Genomic DNA, 20,506 nt, shown 5'->3' on the forward strand with positions numbered 1-20,506 from the left:
TACAATTTTTATGGAAGCACAAAGACCCAAGAAAAGCCAAGGCATCCATGGAGAAGAATACAAAGATTGGCAGCTTCTCTACTTGTGACCAGTGCTATTGTATTAGTTTTCCATTTCAGTTTAACAAATTGCCACAAACTCTGTAGTTTAAAACAAAACACATTTATGACCCTGTAATTTCTATGAATTAGGTGTGGCTTGGCTGGGAACTTTGCTTAGGCTCTTAGGGCTGCAATTAAGGAGTTGGCTGAGCTTCAGTCTCATCTGGAGACTTGACTGTGGAAGAATCAAATTTCCAAACTCAAGTTGTTGACAGAATTATTATTTGCAGCTGTAGAGACCAGAGGACAGTCTCTCTCTTCATGAAAGGCTCAGTCTTTCTTTTAACATCTTTTGCCTGATTAAGTCAGGGTCCCCCAGGATAATCTTTCTTTGATTAACTTGAAATCAACAGATTTTTGGGTCTTAATTACATTTGCAAAATTTATTCATCTTTGCCGTATAAAGAAATTCAATCAAGGGAGTTGATCCATTAAGTGAAACCAAATCAGGTTTTGCCCACACTCACGAGGAGGGAACGATATGACTGTATGACTAACTGGGGGTCACTTTAGCCTGTGTCTGCCACGGTTATGCTGATTAAGTCAGTGTGGTTATGTGTCAGAATCAAAACACACGCACAGATTCGTACAGATACGAACACACAAATAAAAGAGAGGTGGGCCTGCAGATGACCAGAGGTCACAATAAATGATGGTACAGCCACTAATCATGGAATTCAGAGAACTTGAATTGGAGAAGTAGTAATCGCATAGAAGGGAAACTGGAAGAAAAGCAAAACTTGTATAAGGAAACTTGATGGTCCTGGGTTAAGGAACAAATTCTCAAGAATGACACAAATGGTATGAATGGTAAAATAAAAGGTTGATAAATTTAATTTCCCTAAAATGAGAAACTTCTTTTTAAATGTTTCTTAATTTTTTTTTTTGAGACAGAGTTTTGCTCTCATTGCCCAGGCTGGAATAGAGTGGCACTATCTCGGCTCACTGCAACCTCTGCCTCCCAGGTTCAAGAGATTCTCCTGCCTCAGCCTCCCAAGTAGCTGGGATTACAGGCGTCCACCACCACACCCAACTAACTTTTGTATTTTTAGTAGAGATGGAGTTTCACCACGTTGGCCAGGTGGGTTTTGAACTGCTGACCTCGGGTGATCCACCCAACTCGGCTTTCCAAATTGCTGGAATTACAGGCTTGAGTCACCGTGACCGGCTGGAACTTTTTATAAATAAATGTAATAAAGAGAAGAAAAAGACAAGTTACCTCAGGGTGAACTTGAAGAATAAGATGGAGAACATTAGGCTTTTTGACTGAGCATTGCTTGCTAATCTGTAGGCCTCAGGTGGCTTTTCAGAGAGTATTAAGCTTAGGCAATTTTGAAAGGAAACCAGGCTGGGTGTATCTGTAATGGGCGGGGGAAGTGATGGCCATGAGAAGGAGAGGAGATGGAGGGAAATAACAACATTTAAAGGAGACTCAAAGGTTGTTTTTGGTGCCAGAGATGCAATAAAGAAATGTGGTATCTATGACATGAGTTAGGAATGGTTTTGAGATAGTATATATCCTCTGAGGATAATGCTGGGGTAAATTACAGAAGATTCACCTAGTCCGTGTAGGAGTTGGAGTATTGAAAATATCTATATGAACTTCCAAACTTACCGATTAAATGGGATGATAAATTCAGGTGATAAATTCAGGGGGGAACATCTTTAGAGCTCAGACATTAGAAATACATTCTGTAAAGGGGTTTTCCTTTTTTTAATTTTCTGTGAAGATCTCTTCCTGAAACATGATTGGACTTTTAAAGCACAAGATACTATGTTGCTAGCAAATTCCAAAACAGAAACCTAGAATTTAAAAATTGTGAATTTGCTTATATATTTGGTAATTTACTAATGTGGCTCACAAGACATTATCTAGCAGCTGGTTAGCATTTTCAGAAAAAAAAAATAACACCACTGCCAACTTCCTTTTTCAATAATAAATTATCTACCTAATGATTCATTAAAATAATAATTTTACAAACATAAAGTTTAGTAAAATAAAGAAAAGGTCTTTAAATGTACCATGTCCTTTGATTTTACAAGAAACTAATTGTGTGAAGTGTGAATAAAGAATAATTTTATGTTCTCTGAGAAACATGGAAATATACTTCAATATAGAGTCATTAATGATGTGACAAAGAAAATTTGTACATTTACTTTCTTTGGTATTTCCAAGCCAGATTTCCTCTGTTGTCCCTACCCATCAACCTGTCTTTCTTCTGGGGATAAAGCCCCATCTTCGGGGAACTGCTCCTCCTTCCACAGCCAACCTGGGAGCTGCCATGGTCTTACCTGAACCTGCCTTAGTTGAAGTCGATGTGTCCAAGATGGGCAGCGATCTAACCTAAGCCAATACAATCTTCTACACCACGGGTTTTATTTATCTGATTCTGACCTGTCTGAAATTGACCCTGTCAGAGGCTTTCTGAGAATGTGAACTTGGAATCACTGAGAGCAAATAAATGCGTGTCAGTCTCTCTCTGGTGGTGGGAACTACCAGGTATGGAACTTACGAACTCTGAAATAAATGAATAATTAAGGAAATAGAAAAGCCGCAACTAGTCCACTGTGGCGTTTCAAAACATCATCCTGGGGCAAATTGTATTTCTACGTTTAATGCTAAAAAGCAATTATTGAGAATGGATTGCTGCCTAATGAAATAAATAAAACAAGTATTTGGGATTGGAAATAACTAGCTTCAGGTCCTGCCTTTCCTCTGAATATGCACCGAGGAAGGAGTCATCTTCATGGGTCATTCTGCCGCCTCCTCCATCACTGACAGCATAGTGCACACCTCCCAGCACTGGGACTTTGACTGGTGCCGCCTCCTCCATCGTTGCCAGCATGGTGCACACCTCCAGTCATGCTCCCAGCACTGGGACTTTGACTGGTGCCACCTCCTCCGTCATTGCCAGTATCTTGCACACCTCCATATTGTGCATACCTCCAGTCATGCACCCAGCACTGGGACTTTCACTGGTGCTGCTGCCTCCCTCCTGCAAAGCACCCATGTCTGGGAAAGGCAGAGCCTCAGTAGGATGCTCATGGATGCCCAGGTAGACTTCTGAATTAGGCAAGGGAGTATGCTGAGGACAGGCATGGGGAGCCCCTCTCACCCCAGGCAGGGAGAAAGCAGGTGGATTTGCTGTAATAAATTGTGCGTCTTGTCTGGAGTTGTCTTTCTGTTTATCTTGTCAGTAATCTGCAATGGTGATAATTGAAATTATTCAACTCTTTGGATGTTCCATTTGGACTGTGCATAACTCCTAGGGTGATTTATTATGCTTTGTTTTTCTGTATATTAGCTTGTTTGTTTATTCCTCTAGGGTTTTGATTGCAATTTTATGCAAAAAATTAATAGGCATTAAGAATCACACATAATTCAAATCACATTTCCTTAGGAAATGATGTAATTTTGGCATTCACATTACTTTAAAATATATACTTGTGCTCTTTTACTGCTTCAGGCTAATCATCATAATTCCTTTGTACTGAAATACTAATTTGTTTAAATTTTTAAATGTTTCTTGGTAAATGGTATCAAAGTTGATGTTTCTATCAACAACTCTAAATATTGCCACAACAGAATATTTCATCCTGCAAAAAATTCTAATTTATTGGAAGCATAGTTTTCATCTGAGCCCAATACCGTCTCCCTATCAATCTTTTAAGTAAAAACTGAACTTCGGGTTGGGCGTGGTGGCTCACGCCTATAATCCCAGCATTTTGGGAGGCCAAGGCAGGTGGATCACCTGAGGTCAGGAGTTCAAGACCAGCCTGGCCAACATGGTGAAACCCCGTCTCTACTAAAAATACAACAACAACAAAAAGAACTAGCCAGACGTGGTGGCACATGCCTGTAGTCCCAGCTACTTGGGAGGCTGAGGCAAGAGAATTGCTTGAACCTGGGAGGCAGAGGTTGCAGTGAGCCAAGATTGCACCATTTTCACTCTAGCCTGGGTGACAAGAGTGAAACTCTGTCTCAAAAAAAAAAAAAAAAAAAAAAAAAAAAAAAAAAAAAAAGGACTTCAGTGATAGTCTTTTCATTCAGCAAATATTAATTAATTTATTATGGTTAGCCAACGCTGGTAAACAAGAGAGACATATTCTACAAACCAACCAGTTTATTGGTTTTAAGATAGATATTGTATCAGTAATTATAGAAACAAATCCATCAATTTATGGGAAGTTGTCAGGGAAGAGTTCCTGGGGCACTAATAGAGTTTTAAGCTTAATGAGTGAATAGGAACTATGTAGATGTTGGGGAAAGAAAAAAAAAGAGCATATATGCTGATGGGAAGGGATTCAGAGGCATGTGGGGAAGGGTTTTGGCAAGTCTGAGGGCCTGGGCAGACCACATGCCAAGAGTGTAGAGAGCACAGGGCAAGGAGTGTCTAATGCAGAATGATGTGGACCACATAAAAATGTCAGAGTTGTACAAGGGCAGCTAATAAGGAGAAGGCTAAAATGATACTTGTGTTTTAGAAAGTTCCCTTTGACGGCAGTAGGTAGAATGATTTAGAGCCAGAAGGACTGGTCATTAGGAGACAAGCTTGGATCTACGGGCAGAAGGTGGTAGCTTGGACTAGATGGGGAAATGATTTGAGAGCAATGGATCAGATAGAACCATTGAGAAGAGAAAAGGAGGAGTTAGAGGTGGCTTTTTGGTTTCCTCCTTGAACAAGTGAGAGACCTGAAAGAAGAGCAGTATTGGCATGGGGAAGGTGATAGTTCAGTTCTGGACATGGTGGATTTCAGGCACTGGATGGCTGAATCCAGCAGGCTAAAGGGGTGGAGGATTCAAATGGGGAGGATGAGGATGAGGAGATAATCTCGGCAAGAGCTGGCCTAGACAAGAATGAATGGAGATGCTTTGGGGACAAAATGTACAATGTTAAGCATGCACCCTCTTTCAAGCCCCTAGGGGGTCTTATGGAATCTCCAATAACATCTACATTGCTCCCAACTTCTTTATGGTGTGGCTCTGCTTTGGTAGAAGAGAGTGGAATGTCAGGAAAGGATCACTTCTGTTTGTTTCTGGGTTGGCACAACTTAAATCCTGGAGTTACAAAAGGATAAGATAAACATACATACATTAAGTAAAACAAAGTGCAAAGTTGATAAGCAAAACTTAATGATATAAATAAATAAAAATATCAAATGGTTACACAAGTTTATGTAAGATATGATAGCTTTGTTATTATTGGAAAAGCATCCCTTAAAATAACCCTGGGTCTCTTTGAGGGTTGAGTTTACCTATTACTCTTGAATTTAATCATACAACCTATGGAAGGACCCAAGCAATGATAGCTCATCAAGTCATGACCTGTCATGGAAAAGATATGCATGTGTTTTCACTGTATCCATGAATATGTTCGTTTTGTGCCCTTTACACTGACCGATTAAATGCCTGGTACAGCCATGGATACTATGAAAATTAAATTTAAGAAAACCAGAATTTTGACCATTTCTTGATTTGATATTGTTGTAGTTGTGCATTTTTATCCAAGTCATTCATTTAACAAAATAAATTATAAAATTATTTTCCTGAATTATTTTTGATCCATCAAAGTTGTCTTATTTTTGGCAATATTTTATTACAGGTGATTATGTTGTCATGACTATATATTTTGAATTGAGTAGAAGAATGGGATACTTCACTATTCAGACATACATTCCCTGTATACTGACTGTGGTTTTATCCTGGGTGTCATTTTGGATCAAAAAAGATGCTACACCAGCAAGAACAGCATTAGGTGAGTTTCAAAAAATCTCTTCCATAAATTTGCATAATTTTAATATAGAAGCATTCATAAAAATGCCTTCAATGTAAAAAACTATTTAAATGTGAATGATCTAATTTGAGGGTTACTTGAACTGTGCTTAGACTTTTCTCTTAAGAAGCCAGGTGAGGCTATTCTTTCTCACAATGGGATTCTATGTGTGCTACATAAATCAAGATGGGGTAGGAGATTCAGAGTAAATAAATTGTGATAGTATCCTGTATCACAGGCTGATATGATCACCAAAACATAGGCACATCCCAGAACCTGTCAACTCAAAAGTCCCCCTACATTAATGTCAGGAAGCAGAATTTACCACACACCTCTGAGGACTGAGGACATAATATTGGTAAAAACAGTTTATCAATAATTGAAGCTCTGCTTATATATAGCAACTTTACCAGCAAACGAGAAAATGATCATTTTTTTTTCAGCTGTAAGCCACACACTAAAACTCAGTCTTTTCATGAATTTTTCTCTGGTTCCCAAAGTCGTCTTAATAAAACACTAACTTTCAGTAGTTTTAGAACTGTGCAACATATATTATGTCAGTTTTTCTTTCTGATAGGAAACTTTCAATGTTTTGATTTTTTGAAGACAGGTAATATATAAGACTGAATATAGAGATTGTTTTCCCCAAAAAAAATTCCTATAGAAAAGAGGAAGCTGCCTCAATTTCAAATTTCTGCAACATCTCTCATATCTGCATTGTTATTTCTCTGTGTTTTGTTTTTTTTTTTTTAATTTATGTGTTCAAGAACAAAGCACTGGGCCTGGGTAGACCAGAGGCCAAGAGATTAATTAGCCTGTAATATCCTTTACCTATACTAGTTTTGCATGCTCATAGAAAATACATGATAGAACTGTAGGTGAATCAACACAGATTTTGTGACTAACCCTTGGGGTTATGGCTTCATGGTTACATGTATTAGATGTCACTGTACATAAGACATCTAAAGATAAACTTCAAAGTGATATAATATATAACTATGTTTATACAACTTGAGACTATGAAAATCCTACAGAGAATAGTTGTTCTGGGCTCAAGATACAGAAGCTAGAATTTCACAGTGCAGTCAGATAATAAATTTATAGCCAGAAGAACTGAGGAACTTTATTTAATAAGATGGTTAGTGTCTAGTTGAGACACCAAAAAGTCTGCACCTAGAAGTAAAGGGGGTACTCTAAATGTCATTTGATGAAGCTTGAACCAAGCAATAACAAGATCAAGGAGAACCATCAGTAAATTTACTGTTTGTCATAAGAATTCAAAGGGCTTCTTAAAAAGATAATATCATGCAGACTCTTTAAATTATAAGGAGTTATAATAAGAACTTATTAGACACTCAAAGATGTAGAAAAATGTGACCCATGATCACAAAGAAAGAAGGATTAATAAAAAGCAAAGAGAAGTCTAATGCTGACTCAGTAGGCATGGACTTTAACAATAGCTATTATAACAATGTCTGAGGACTTAGAGGACAATATGATTTTAATTAATGAACAGATGAGTCATCTCATCACAGAAAGTATATAAAAAGAAATTCTAGAATGAAATATATAATATCTTGATTGAAAAATTCACTAAACTTAAGAGCAGATTGAAGATGGCAGAAATAAAAGGTTATATAAAATTGAAGACCATCAGATGAAAATTATGTAATCTGAAGAGCAAGGGAATAAAAAGATTAAAAGAAAGAATGTACCAGTGATCTGTGGTACAATACGAATATATATAACAAAACTATAAGTGACTATAACTGAGGCGATAGTTAAAATCAGAATAATAAGAAAAAAAGAATGAGGAAAAATATTTTTGAAAAAATGTGGTTAAGAAATTCCAATGTTTGGTGAAAAATACCAGCCTACAAATTCAAACAGCTTAGTGAGATACAAGCAGGAGAAATACAAAGAAAAGCATCATAGTCTAAATGATGACAATCAAAAATAAAGGTAATGCTTGCAAGTAGATAAACAAAAATGTCCTGTCGTATGTGGAGGAGCAAAAATATGACTAACTGATTCTTCATATGCAATAATGGAGACCAGAAGATGTTTAATTGCTGGCTTTAAAGTATTGAAATTCTATATCCAGAGAAAATGTACTTCAAAAATTTCATCAGAATGAAGTGTTTTTAGATAAACAAAATCTGTGTTAATTTGTCACAGAAAATCTAAAACCATAGTAAAAATTCTAAAACAAACAAATTAGGTAATAGAAATAATAAACAGAAAAATGGATTTATAAGAAGTAATGAAAAACATCAGAAATGGTAAGCATGTGGTGAAATTTTTAAAAACTAGTTTTCTATTTTTATTCTTTCAATTAAAGTCAAAATAATAACAATGCAAGATGAGACTTATGACATAAGAAAAAATAAAATATAGGCCATAAATAGCAATGAGGTTAGGGGACATATGGAACCATGTTCCTATGTGGTGCAAAAACGAGTGATGTAATACTAAAAAAATTCTAAGTAGATATGTTAAGAAATCTTATTGTAATCTGTTGAAAAAATATGAAAATATAATAAAAGGCATAGCTAAGAATTCAACATAGAAATAAGTAAGAGCATATAATAATAATAAAAGGGTAAATTCAACAGAGAGACAAGACTTTCATAAATGCACCCGTACCTAGTATTACAGCTTCATATTAAAACAAACAAAAACTGAGAAGAGGATAAATTTTAAAAATCAATCACAGTTTGATATTTAAATATACTTCTATCAGCAGTGTACACAAACAAGCACATTTGTCCACTTATTTAAGTGATTAAACCAGTCAACAACCAAAAAGCCAGTAAAGGAATGGAGGAGCTGAACAACAATATCAATGTCTTTGAGCTACTGGATATTATAGAACTCTAAACCTAATAATTACATCATGAAAGTGAATTTCAATATCCACCTCCTGCCATACACAAAAATTTACTTAAAATGGATTATACTAAAATGGTAAAACTAGAAATGTTAAATTTCTAGAAAAATGTTAGGATTATAATGTTAGATTAGATCAAGATTTCTCAGATCAGAAAGTGAATCTTAGGTTAGGAAAACTTTGAAACATTTCTGACATGAGAATAAACCTGAATAGATATTTCATGTTGTTAGATAATATGAAACATCCTGAAGATCCATTGGTTATGTAAAATAAATACATTTTTCCAATGGATAGCATCTTTCTCCTCTTATGCATTTGATGTGCAGAAATTTTAATTTCTTTTATTAATCTTTATATTAATGTTTTTGTTCTAAATATGTTGTAAGTATGGCTACTTTAAAGATTTTCTGTGTAATATTTTAGTCTGATAAAATAATACAAGAAATGTCCAGCATACAGTAAAATATCATTCATCATATCAAAAAGAAAATGCCAGTATCAAGATGACACAGTTGTTGGAATTATCTGATTAGGATTTTAACATATCAGTCATAAATGTGCTTCAATGAGCAAATGCACACATGCTTCAACTAAATGAAAAAATAGAAAAGCTCCACAAAGAAATAGAGGATATAAAGAAGAACTCAGTGGAATTTTTAGCACTGAAAAATACAATGCCAAAATGAAAAGCTCACTGGATATGCTTAACAAAAGAAGAAAAGACAGAGGAAAGAATCAGTGAACCGTGAGACAGAACAACAAAAATTAATCAATCTGAGCAACAGAGAGGAAATATATTGAAAATAATAATCAACTGAGTTTAGGGATATCTCCAAATGTTGACATATGTTAGAGAGGGAAATGATCCAACATTTGTGTTATTGAAGTTCCAGAAAAAGAGAGATAGAATGAGGCTAAAAAAAAGTATTCAAAGAAACAATGGATAAAAAATACTCAAATTTGCCAAAAGGCATAAATCTAGAGATCCAAGAAGCTGAATTAATCCCAAATAGGTTAAATCCAAAGAATGTTAGGTAAAGACACATCATAATCAAATTCTTAAAAACTGAAGAAAAATTATTGAGAGTAGCAAAGAAACATGTCGCCTTGCCTATTAAAAAAAAAAAAGTTGGATAACAATGGATTCTCATCCAAACTATGGACGCAAGGAGGAAGTGGCACAGCATTTTTTAATGCTGAATAGAAAGAACAGTCAACCCAGAATTCTATACCCAATGAGAGTATCTTTTAAGAATAAAGGAGAAATTCATTCTCATGCGAAGAAGAACAAAGAGGATTTGTCACTAACAGATGTCCCCTAAAATAATGGCTAATGGAATTTCTTGAAATAGAAAATGATAAGAGAAGAATTTTTAACAAAAGAAAGAAAGAAAAAAACACAAAAAGTGAAAATGTGGGTAAGTAAAATGGACTTTCCTTTGCCTTTTGAGTTTTCTAAATTACTTATAATGGTTGAAGCAAAAAATCATAATGCTACTTGATGTAATTATTAAACTAATTAAAGGAAATATTTAAGACAATTATGTTAAAATCAAGGAAGAGTAAGGGAAAATAAAGTTTCTACATTTCATTCAAACTGGTAAAATGTTAAATATGATAAATTATGTATTTGTAATACTGGAGGAATCACTAAAAAGGCCACAAAGAGTGATGTGCCTCAAAAACACTGTAGATAAAGCAAAATAAAATTCTAAAATATGTTGAGATAACCCATATGAAGGCAGGAAAAAGAAAACAAGATATTATAAAGGAACAAACAAACAGGAAACACAATATAATTACATCTTAAATATTAATAATTACTTTCAATGTAAATTGCTGGAACATACCAGAGAAAAAAACAGAAGTTAGCAGAGAGGATTAAAAAAATAAAGCATGACCCAGCTACAATGTGTCTCCAAGAAAGTCACTTGAAATAGGATGATATTGTTACACTGACATGAATGTTCATGTAATCACCAAGAACTGGACACAACCAAAATATCCCTCAACAAGTGAATGGCTAACGAAACTATGGAACACCCAAGCCATGATATCAGCAGTAGGAAAGAACAAACTATTAATGCAGCAGCGGTTAAATGTGTCAATGGCATTGTGCTGAGTGAAAAAAAAAAGCCAATGTCAAAAAGTGTTATTATAGTTTGTGTTTAAATTAGGAGGTTTACTTCTGACTGTGGTAAGATGCCAGCATTTATATTCACTCATCCCTCCAAGGTCAAGAAGAAAGTTTTTCTAGGATTCTGTGAGACCAGGATCATCCCCAAAGCATCCTATATGTAATAGACTCAGCTGAGATAACCTTCCTGAACTCCCTTGGGCTTTCCCCGAAGAGGAAGTCATGCCAACAGGTGTTTGTGCAGAGCAGCACCCTTCTTTACTAGGTAGCTTAGACCCCTGAACTAAACAGAAATGCCTAAGCTTTATTTTTCTTCAGGGTGTATAGTTTCAGGGTGGGTGTGGAAGTGGGGAGGATAAAGCACACGGCCACTGTCTACCTCTGGAATACAGGCCACTCATGAAAACTGATGGACAAGGTCTATGGAAATTGCAGACACAAACAATTTGTATTTCTATTGAAATAGAAACTAAGATTTTGAACTTCTTAGACATGATGTGATCACATTTTTAAAAGTTGAATTGGATGTTTATTAAAGGAGGATAATGGCTTCCAGCTTCATCCATGTCCCTGCAAAGGACATGACCTCATTCTTTTTTATGGTTGCATAGTATTCCCTGGGGGAGAACATTAGGGAAAACAGCTAATGCATGCTGGGCTTAATACCTAGATGATGGGTTGATAGGTGCAGCAAATCACCATGGCACACGTTTATCTATCTAATAAACATGCACATTCTGCACATGTACCCTGGAACTTAAAAAATATAAATAAAATAAAATAATTTTTTCAAAAGATCTTTTTCCATAAAACTACATCTGATGTAAGTATAGACTTTTCCGGTTTACATAGCATTTTTACATGAAATTTTACCATCTATATTAAAGAGTACCTAGCATTCTGTTTTCACTGCACAAGTTAAGGAAACTGATTCAAGATGGTAGGTGGCTTCTCATGGTCAAATGCTGAGAAGGCCCAGAGCAAGGTGGAGGGCTTGGACTTTCAGGTGATATTCTTTACACCTCAACAAGCTGTCCACCCTGTGCTTTGAGACTCATTCTCCACCTGGCCCTGGCAGAACCACCTTGAACAGGTGCAGGGAGGAACTAAACAGAGGCTGTAATGCTGCAACAAAGGTGTAAAGTAATGTGTCCTCATCTGTCCTGTGTACCTATTCTCTGACTAGTACTGCGATGCAGATATTTTACTGTATTCCCATTGAGCTACAGAGGTGGTGACTATTAAAATTCAGATTCCTGTGATTCAGGGGTTCATGAATCTGGGGTCACTAACCTGCCCTGTCTAGTAGTTCTGACAGGTCCTGATTTCTTGGGGAGTTCACCCACGGGAGAGTCAGTCTTAGCCTGTTTCACATGATAATCGCTCTTCTTCATTTTATTCTTATGTTCAACAGTCTCTATGTCTTTTTTCATGTTTTCCCTTCTAAGCCATCCATCTCATGTGTGTCTGTGTCTCTTTTCTGAATGTTTTCCACAATATTTGATTAAACATCCAGTGTTGACCCATGCATATGGAATAGTCGAAGTCAAACCAACATTGAGTGTTACCAATTAATTGCTTCATTTGATGTAAAGCATTCATTTAAATGCCTCAAATGTGCTAGCGTCTGTGCTGGGGGACAGGCAAAGATGAGTAAGGGACTGTTTTTGTCTTAAAGACCACACTATTTAGGAGACAGATACGTAAAGACATATGTGATTCCCTGTGATAATGAAAACAAACAAAAAAAAAAGCTGCGATACGTAGAAGGTACAGGGATACTGCAGACATGCATGTTGTCAGCTCTGCCGGGAGGACAAGAGTGGAGCTGGGTCTTCAAGAATAGTGAGGGTTTTCAAACTGGGGAGGTGAGGAGAAGTAAGAAATAAAAGGATTTAGCTGCACAGAAGTGTGAGATGTGGAACAGCAGGGAATAGATAGGACTGCAAAAAGAGCATCGATGTTAAAAATTGCTTAAAAGGCAAAATGTCCAACAATGAGAGAATTACTGAATAAATTGAAAGGTGTTCACTTGATTCAGGCACTTTAGTGTTATTGTGAAGACTCTAATCAGAAATTTCATGGAAACATTGCTTATGAAATTGTGTGGACATTAAAATTCAAAGTAACATTACATGAGGTATGCAGCATCAGAGATTCCTGTAAGGCAGCCGTGCTGGGGTGGAGGGATGTGGGTGACGGTCTGGGATTCCTGTTGCATGTTGCATCCTTTTACAACATGCTACCTGTCCCCTGTGCAGGCATCACCACGGTGCTGACCATGACCACCCTGAGCACCATCGCCAGGAAGTCCTTGCCACGCGTGTCCTACGTGACCGCCATGGACCTCTTTGTGACCGTGTGCTTCCTGTTTGTCTTCGCCGCACTGATGGAGTATGCTACCCTCAACTACTATTCCAGCTGTAGAAAACCAACCACCACGAAGAAGACGACATCGGTGAGCTGCAGTAGCAAAGGTTCTCTGGGAGGTAATGGGGACGCTGTTTGAGATGAGTGTGTGCCTAAATGCAGTTGTATTCCTAAGGATCGTATAAAGCATGATATACATACCCAATTCAACAAGACTCTTCCAAACCAGACGGGATTCTGAAGATGTGAATGTGACTCTAAGAGCTCTCTTGTGTCACCTACCGGTGATGTGGTTTGGTTTAGTCATGCCCTAAAGGTTTCTCTTGAGTGGTTTTGGATGCAAATGTTCATGACAGTTTCCCAGTTATTGTTCTTCTTTTCTTGTAGTTACTACATTCAGATTCCTCAAGATGGATTCCTGAGCGAATAAGCCTACAAGCCCCCTCCGTATGTATAGCATTGCAGGTGTCAATATTTCTGAGAACTTTCACTAAACATTGCATTTGAAAGGTAGATTGCTGTTGATGCATGCATGTATTGAAGACCAAGGAGTGATGCACATGCTGGCTTCAAAAATGTGTTTAGTATTAGGTTAAAAATCCAACTCTGACAAGCTGGAAATTAGAGGAGAAAAGTAATCATAATCCTTCTACATGGGGATTAGTGTATGGCATATATAGTTCCTTTTCAGCCATTCAAATAATATATGTTCATGCATTTTAGCAAAACTGAATTATGATCTTTATATTGTTTTATAGCCTCTTTGATAACTCAAAAATAGGTACTTACATGTACTTAAGTTTTGTGCCACAAATATTATTTTATAGGATCATTGTAATGATCATATCCTACATTCATGATTGATGCACAGGCAGTCTTGGCAGGACACTGACTGGGCTTATCCACATTTTTCACTTGCATTTACGTTCTTATCATTACCAATTTGTATTTACCTGTGACGATTTGCTTGGTTATAAATTCCTAGGAGCAGAACGTTTGGGCAGAGGGGTTGCATGGTCTTTGGTCTTTGCCAAATGGTGCTCCACCAGCTCCATCAGCAATGCCAGACACCTCATCCTGAACTTTCCGTGCATTCAGTTTGATAGTCAAGCAGGAAAATGAGCTCTGCAAACTTTTCTCACTGGCATTTATTTGACTATTGACAATATTGTCACTTGTTTATTTTTGATTTGCATTTCTATTTTCGTGAATTGCTTTTGAATTTTTTAAACTTTTATTAGTATTTTAAAGTAGAAATCTGACGGTGGTATATATGTTACATATTATATAAATTGTATTTTATAAAATATATAATTTAGATAGTCACATATAGAATATATTCATGATATTGTTTGTCATGTAGTTTTTATTTCAACTTGAATTGGCAACATTACCACTATCCTATTTTGTGCCTTTTTCTGTGTGTGTGATTTTGTTTCATGTGGTCAAATCTGTCGCTGTTTTCTAGTTTCTGCTTCTTGTGTTCTGCTTTGGAAGGTCCTTCCTCCTCTCAAAATGACGACCCCCCTCCCTTTCTTTTGAGCACTATGCTTGACATTATGTTCTCTGTGCTTTCATGTATCAACTCACTTTATTCTCATAACAAACCTTTCTACAAATCAGAAAATTGAAGTGTGGATAAATTAAGCCCTATAAATATTGACCAAGGTTGGACAATTTAAAAACAAATTTGTTACATTTAGCTATTAACAAGTCTGAATTTCTTTTGGCTAGAGATAAGAATGGAGCTTTATTGAAAAATCCAAGAAATATATTTTTAAATTAATGATGCGAACTACAACTTTTATCATATAACAACTTTTATTTACAATCATGACTTTTATTCCTTTATACATGTGTATACTAATTACAATTTACTAATTACATCAAATGTTTCAAACCCACCCATACGCTGCAGGTGGTTTGCTACTTGCTAATTGAGACCTCATATGCAGCGCACTTCCAGCCCGTTGTCAGGAGACTACATAGTTCTCTGCACTCTGCAAGTGTGGATCATGATAGTTCTTCCAAAACGTTTGTGGGCAAATCACTGTTACAGCTGCAGGAAGCCACAGCGAACATACAGATTTTGCCAGCAAATGCTTCCAAATGGCATGGGACCAAAACAGAGGGGAGAGGGGAAGGGTGCAATCATCACACATAGCCAGGACCTGGGTGTTGAAAGGAGGAAATATTGACATCTTTAGTACAGAAGTGATGTTGCCAAAAAAAGAAAAAAATCCTTTAACACACAGAGAAAAAGATATCACAAAATGAACAGAAAAAATATTTTTAAAGAAAGAAAAAGTTGGAAAGTTTAATGACCTTAAAGAAAGTACAAAGAAAAATAATTCACAGACAGAAAGGGTGCCAGGCCTGGTGAGAAGACACAACCAGAGACCTGCAGCAAGAATAATGCTAAGCCAAAGAAAAAGCAAGTCTGTCCTCTGCTGAGTGAGAACTGTCAACTTCCCAGCTGTATTCTGAAAGGTCAGTCTGCAAGCTGTATGCTAGTGAAGGAGCCTCCATTACCAACATGAAGCAGCAGTGATGGGGGACAGGGGCAGGCTCCGTGAACAGTCACATGTGTGGCTTGGGGTGAGCCGTTCCAGTTGCTCAGTTCCCCTTTCCTAACGTGTTAAATGCAAGGCTGAGGAACTCCACGTGTGCCCAGGAAGCACGGTGCTCCGTGACACTCACAGGGCTGTGCTACACACACAGACAACAGAGGAGGGAGTCAGGGACCCAGCTAGGCCAAGGAGGACTTGGGGGAATTGTTAATTAAAATCTCTATCTTGGACATCGTTTGAAATTTTCATGACTAATGAGACGGAGGCAGGTAAAGAAGTTCTTAAGCTATTTAGGGCTCTTAACATCTTACATTTTGCTTCAACCTTATAAAATGGAATTTGTTTCATTTCAAAGCAGTGAACTATGAAGACATAATGGGAACCATTTTTAATACTGTAAATATGATCTCTAGGTGTTTTTTGGTTTCCTAAATGAAGTGGAGGTTTCTCTTCTCTAGAAACCACCCTGCTGCCCTGCCTGTGGCCTCCAAGGGTTGCCCTTTAGATCTCTGGTGAGCCATCCCCACATCAGCAGAGCCTTCTGCCTCCCGGTCTGAGCCACAATCTTGCTGTGGGGCTGCCCTGCCTTGTGACGACCAGGCTTCTCCTCTCTTGTCTCCGGTAGCCCCCAGTCCCATCCACACAGCAAGAGACTACATAGAGGAATGGGGTTGAAGCAATGAGTGGATGAATGTCTGGCTGATCACTGTCAAGTATACGTGTAGGAAACTTTTATTGCAATTGTTTGTTCATAAAGGCAGATATTTCCACTGGAGTTTGTCAAAAAGAGGCAGATCCCTTCAATGCAGTGGGATAGAGGCAGGGAATTGCTATGTTTTAGCAAACCCCTGGTGATGTTTACACCTACTCGGGACAAAGAACATTAACCTAGAAGAGACGTGTCCACATGAGGCCCATAGAGACAGCGGGACTTTTATTTCTGCCTGTTCATCAGGATTGCGGATGAGGAGGAGGGTGGGCAGCCGCACCATGAGGCCCCACTGGTAGCAGAAGGAGGTGGCCACATGTGAGGAGCAAGCAACGCCCTGTGAACATGTGGTCCAGGCCATCCTGCTTTAGGTCTGTCCTCACACACAGATGCTTCCCATGGACAAGAGCACACCAAAGGCTGCAAGAACCGACTCTGAGTGACCGACGGACACTTTCACCTGTCTCCAGTTTATGATCCCACGATTATGAGCATGTCCAATCAAACTGAGGCCCAAAAACAGGAGGGAAGCAGTACCATGTCTTCGTGTAATCGTATTTTGGGGTGAAAGTATAAGAGGTTGTCACGATGCTTTCTAATGAATTTCGAATGGCCTCTGTCCCAGCAGTGTGCCACACCCAGGCAAAGGCCCTCGCCAGGAAGCCCACTGAGAAGGGTTCCCTCTCCACCTCCTCCTCGGCATCAGTCTCCACGGCTGCCAGTGGCATATGCCCATCTCCGATCCACCAGCACAGATAAACCAAAGCAGACAGGCAAACATGCTGTTTAGTTCTCTTCCATCATTCAGTCCAGTTTAGAAACAGGTCCCCTTAACGGAATTCAATGTAGTGCACACTTCATCGTTTTTCAGAAGAGCTCAGCCTCTGTCTGAAAAATTGACAAGTCTATTTGCAGCCATGTCTCAGGGTTAGGAATGATTCTTCTCATTGAGGAGTGAAGAGTATGTTGTTCTCTCTCCTTTATCTGCCCCATTTGGACTTTTCCATGTCAGGAGAAGGGCTTGGGAGGTAGAAAAGAAAGCATTGTAGGTCGGCACATTTTTGGTTATGCTTCTTAAGATGGTAAGCAGTATCCAGCCCCCTCACACTGAATGCCCACTTTCACCAGAATCACATGGGACATGAAGATCCTCTCATCATTCCTGCACGTCATACCTTTTACTATTCACTAATTGGAAAAAAAGTAACCTATTTGTCCCTCCCCACTTCAGTATATGTACTGTTTCACATATAAGGGATAAATATATAATACGTCCGTACTTACTACAAATCCACAGAAAAGTAGGCAGAATAGGGACTTCAAATGACTAATACACATTTTAAAATATGCTTAACCTTCTTCATTAATCATCCGGGAAACACAAGATTTGAAACTGCAATGCAATTTTCCTTGCATTTGAATTGAAGACGGGGGTCTCCTCTCTCGGCTTTTGAGCCCCTCTCCCTCTGTCTCTGTACAGGGAAGCTTCTTCCTTTCTTCCTTCTTGCCTATTAAACTCTCTGCTCCTTAAAACAAAAAAAAAAGGGACCGAGTCTCTCCAGCGCTGGGGGAGTGTGAGGGATGGGCAGGCCCACTCATCCTCTTTATCTGTAGGAGACAGATGTGACATGAACCGATTGCTTCATACACCTCAGGGTGTTTTTATTGCATTTTACGATGGTTGTTGTGTCATTCTTGTTGCCTGCAGAACTATTCCCTCCTGGACATGAGGCCACCACCACCCGCGATGACCACGTTAAACAATTCCGTTTACTGGCAGGAATTTGAAGATACCTGTGTCTATGAGTGTCTGGATGGCAAAGACTGTCAGAGCTTCTTCTGCTGCTACGAAGAATGTAAATCAGGATCCTGGAGAAAAGGGCGTATTCACATAGACATCTTGGAGCTGGACTCGTACTCCCGGGTCTTTTTCCCCACGTCCTTCCTGCTCTTTAACCTGGTCTACTGGGTTGGATACCTGTATCTCTAAGCATTGCTCATGGTGAAGAGTGGAGAGCATTTGGTACACACTCGACCTTCCGTCGCCCCCAGACCAGTAGTGACCAATCGGGAGCAGCAAGGAAGGACACTGCTCCGTGTATCTTGTTATAAATGACCTTTCAGCAACACAGGAAGTACCTGGCAAAGGTTTCTATTATGTATTTTACACACACACACACACATGCTAATTGAGTTTTAAAGTAATATTCTTGCTGATCCCTACTGAATTGTAGCTTGGTGTTGTTTCTGAATGGTTTATGGATATTGGAAGCAGCTGCTGATTACCCTTGCCAAGAAATCTGTAAAACGTGCAAGTGAATGTCTAAGATGCTCTCTCAGGCCCCTAGTCCTTCTGTATCTTTCCTTCACAGCCCTGGGTGTAGTAGCGCTCACGAGTGTTGAATCACCCCTGGCCGAGACCCACTCCTGCTGGCTCAGCCTGGGCTCTCTGTGCTCCAATGTGAACAGCAGCGGGTTCCAACCCCAGTCTGCTTTCTCTGTGACCTCTCTGGTTCCAGCACCATTGCCGTTAGCTGGCACCCCTTTACCTAATAACCTCGTTCTAGGCCTGGGGAGAGTACACTCACATTGTCCACGGTTTCCATTGGAGGTGAAAATAAGATTTTCAAAATGCTCATGTTGGGGTCAAAGATGACTATCTCTGAACATCAGAAGGTTGTTACTTTAATCCAACTTACTGAGAGTCAACAATATTTGAACCTTGGGTTCTTGGACTAGTTCAACAACATTTCACCTTAAGAGCTGTTTTTAACTAGACTGAGGCTCAACCCAAGTACGTGCCCAGCTTATGTTACATTATTATAGGTTCAGTAATTGTCTTCATTTTGCAAAGGTGTACAGTGAACACAACCTGTTATCTTGAAGACACACGCCAGAGTGTGAAAGACGTAGATACAATTTTATTTTTATTTTCTTTTTTTGAGACAGAGTCACGCTCTGTCGCCTGGCCAGGCTGGAGTACAGTGGCACCATCTTGGCTCACTACAACCTCCACCTCCCATGTGCAAGCGATTCTCCTGCCTCAGCTTCCCGAGTAGTTGGGACTACAGGTGCGCACTACCACACCCACCACACCCAGCTAATTTTTTTTTTTTTTTTTTTTTAGTAGAGACGGGGTGGTTTCACCATGTTGGCCTGGCTGGTCTCGAACTCCTGACCTCAGGTGATCTGCCCGCCTCAGCCTCCCAAAGTGCTAGGATTACACACATGAGCCACCATGCCTGGCCAAAATTAAAAAAAAAAAAATTAGTGAATATTAATTTTCAACTCAAACCAACTTTAGATGCAAAAAAAATGGGCAGTGGTGATCATCAAGTACATATTTTGATGAACAAGATTATTTTATACTTTGAAATATGGATACATAGCAAAATCCCAAAGAAAAAATATCCCCCAATCAATACTCTTTTGATATTTTTATAACACAAAACCAACTTGCTTCTTGCTATTAGTTCTTTGTTATAACTGGACGCCAGTGTGAACTGCAGAAGACTCTCTGTTGAAACTTCTCCTCACCAATAGGCAAAACACAAGTCCTATCAGTTAGTCAATAATGCTTTGGCATTATTAAAATTCTGAACCAGAATCTCTGTGCCTCTCATCTTTCTCACACAGAAAACTGAATCCATTTCACGTAGAAACCATAATTTTAAAGATTATCGATTGTGCATACCATAATTACTCAGAAAAATAAAATATTTTGCAGAGAAACTATAGAAAAGTATCAATTTTACACAATTTCCTGGATGTATACCAGACACAGAAGAGGATGGGAGCCGAAGAGACCAGAAAAAGTGAAATTAGATTCATCTGCTTATTCCTATTAAGATTGTTGCATATTAAATGGATGCAAAGATATCAACATATGATGACCCAATTTCCAAAGATGGAGTCTATACAGCGTGAGACATTCAAGCCCATTGTTTCTCTC

At 38.4% G+C, this 20,506-nt stretch overlaps 1 protein-coding gene across 7 annotated transcripts in view; it reads left to right on the plus strand.

The window, feature by feature from the left end:
- The window catches only part of LOC105497446 (gamma-aminobutyric acid type A receptor subunit gamma3), a 560,409-nt gene extending 541,622 nt beyond the window's left edge, over nt 1-18,787 (plus strand). For all 7 annotated transcript variants that reach the window (XM_011768539.2, XM_071067300.1, XM_071067299.1 and 4 more), the window contains 4 exons: nt 5,705-5,857; nt 13,167-13,363; nt 13,663-13,722; nt 18,263-18,787. In XM_011768539.2, the coding sequence (XP_011766841.1) occupies nt 5,705-5,857; nt 13,167-13,363; nt 13,663-13,722; nt 18,263-18,544 (692 nt within the window). In that variant the 3' untranslated portion in view covers nt 18,545-18,787. The remainder of the gene's footprint in view (nt 1-5,704; nt 5,858-13,166; nt 13,364-13,662; nt 13,723-18,262) is intronic.
- Nucleotides 18,788-20,506: the final 1,719 nt, after the last annotated feature.

This window comes from Macaca nemestrina, chromosome 7 (assembly GCF_043159975.1).
Source record: "Macaca nemestrina isolate mMacNem1 chromosome 7, mMacNem.hap1, whole genome shotgun sequence".
NCBI classification, from domain to species: domain Eukaryota; kingdom Metazoa; phylum Chordata; class Mammalia; order Primates; family Cercopithecidae; genus Macaca; species Macaca nemestrina.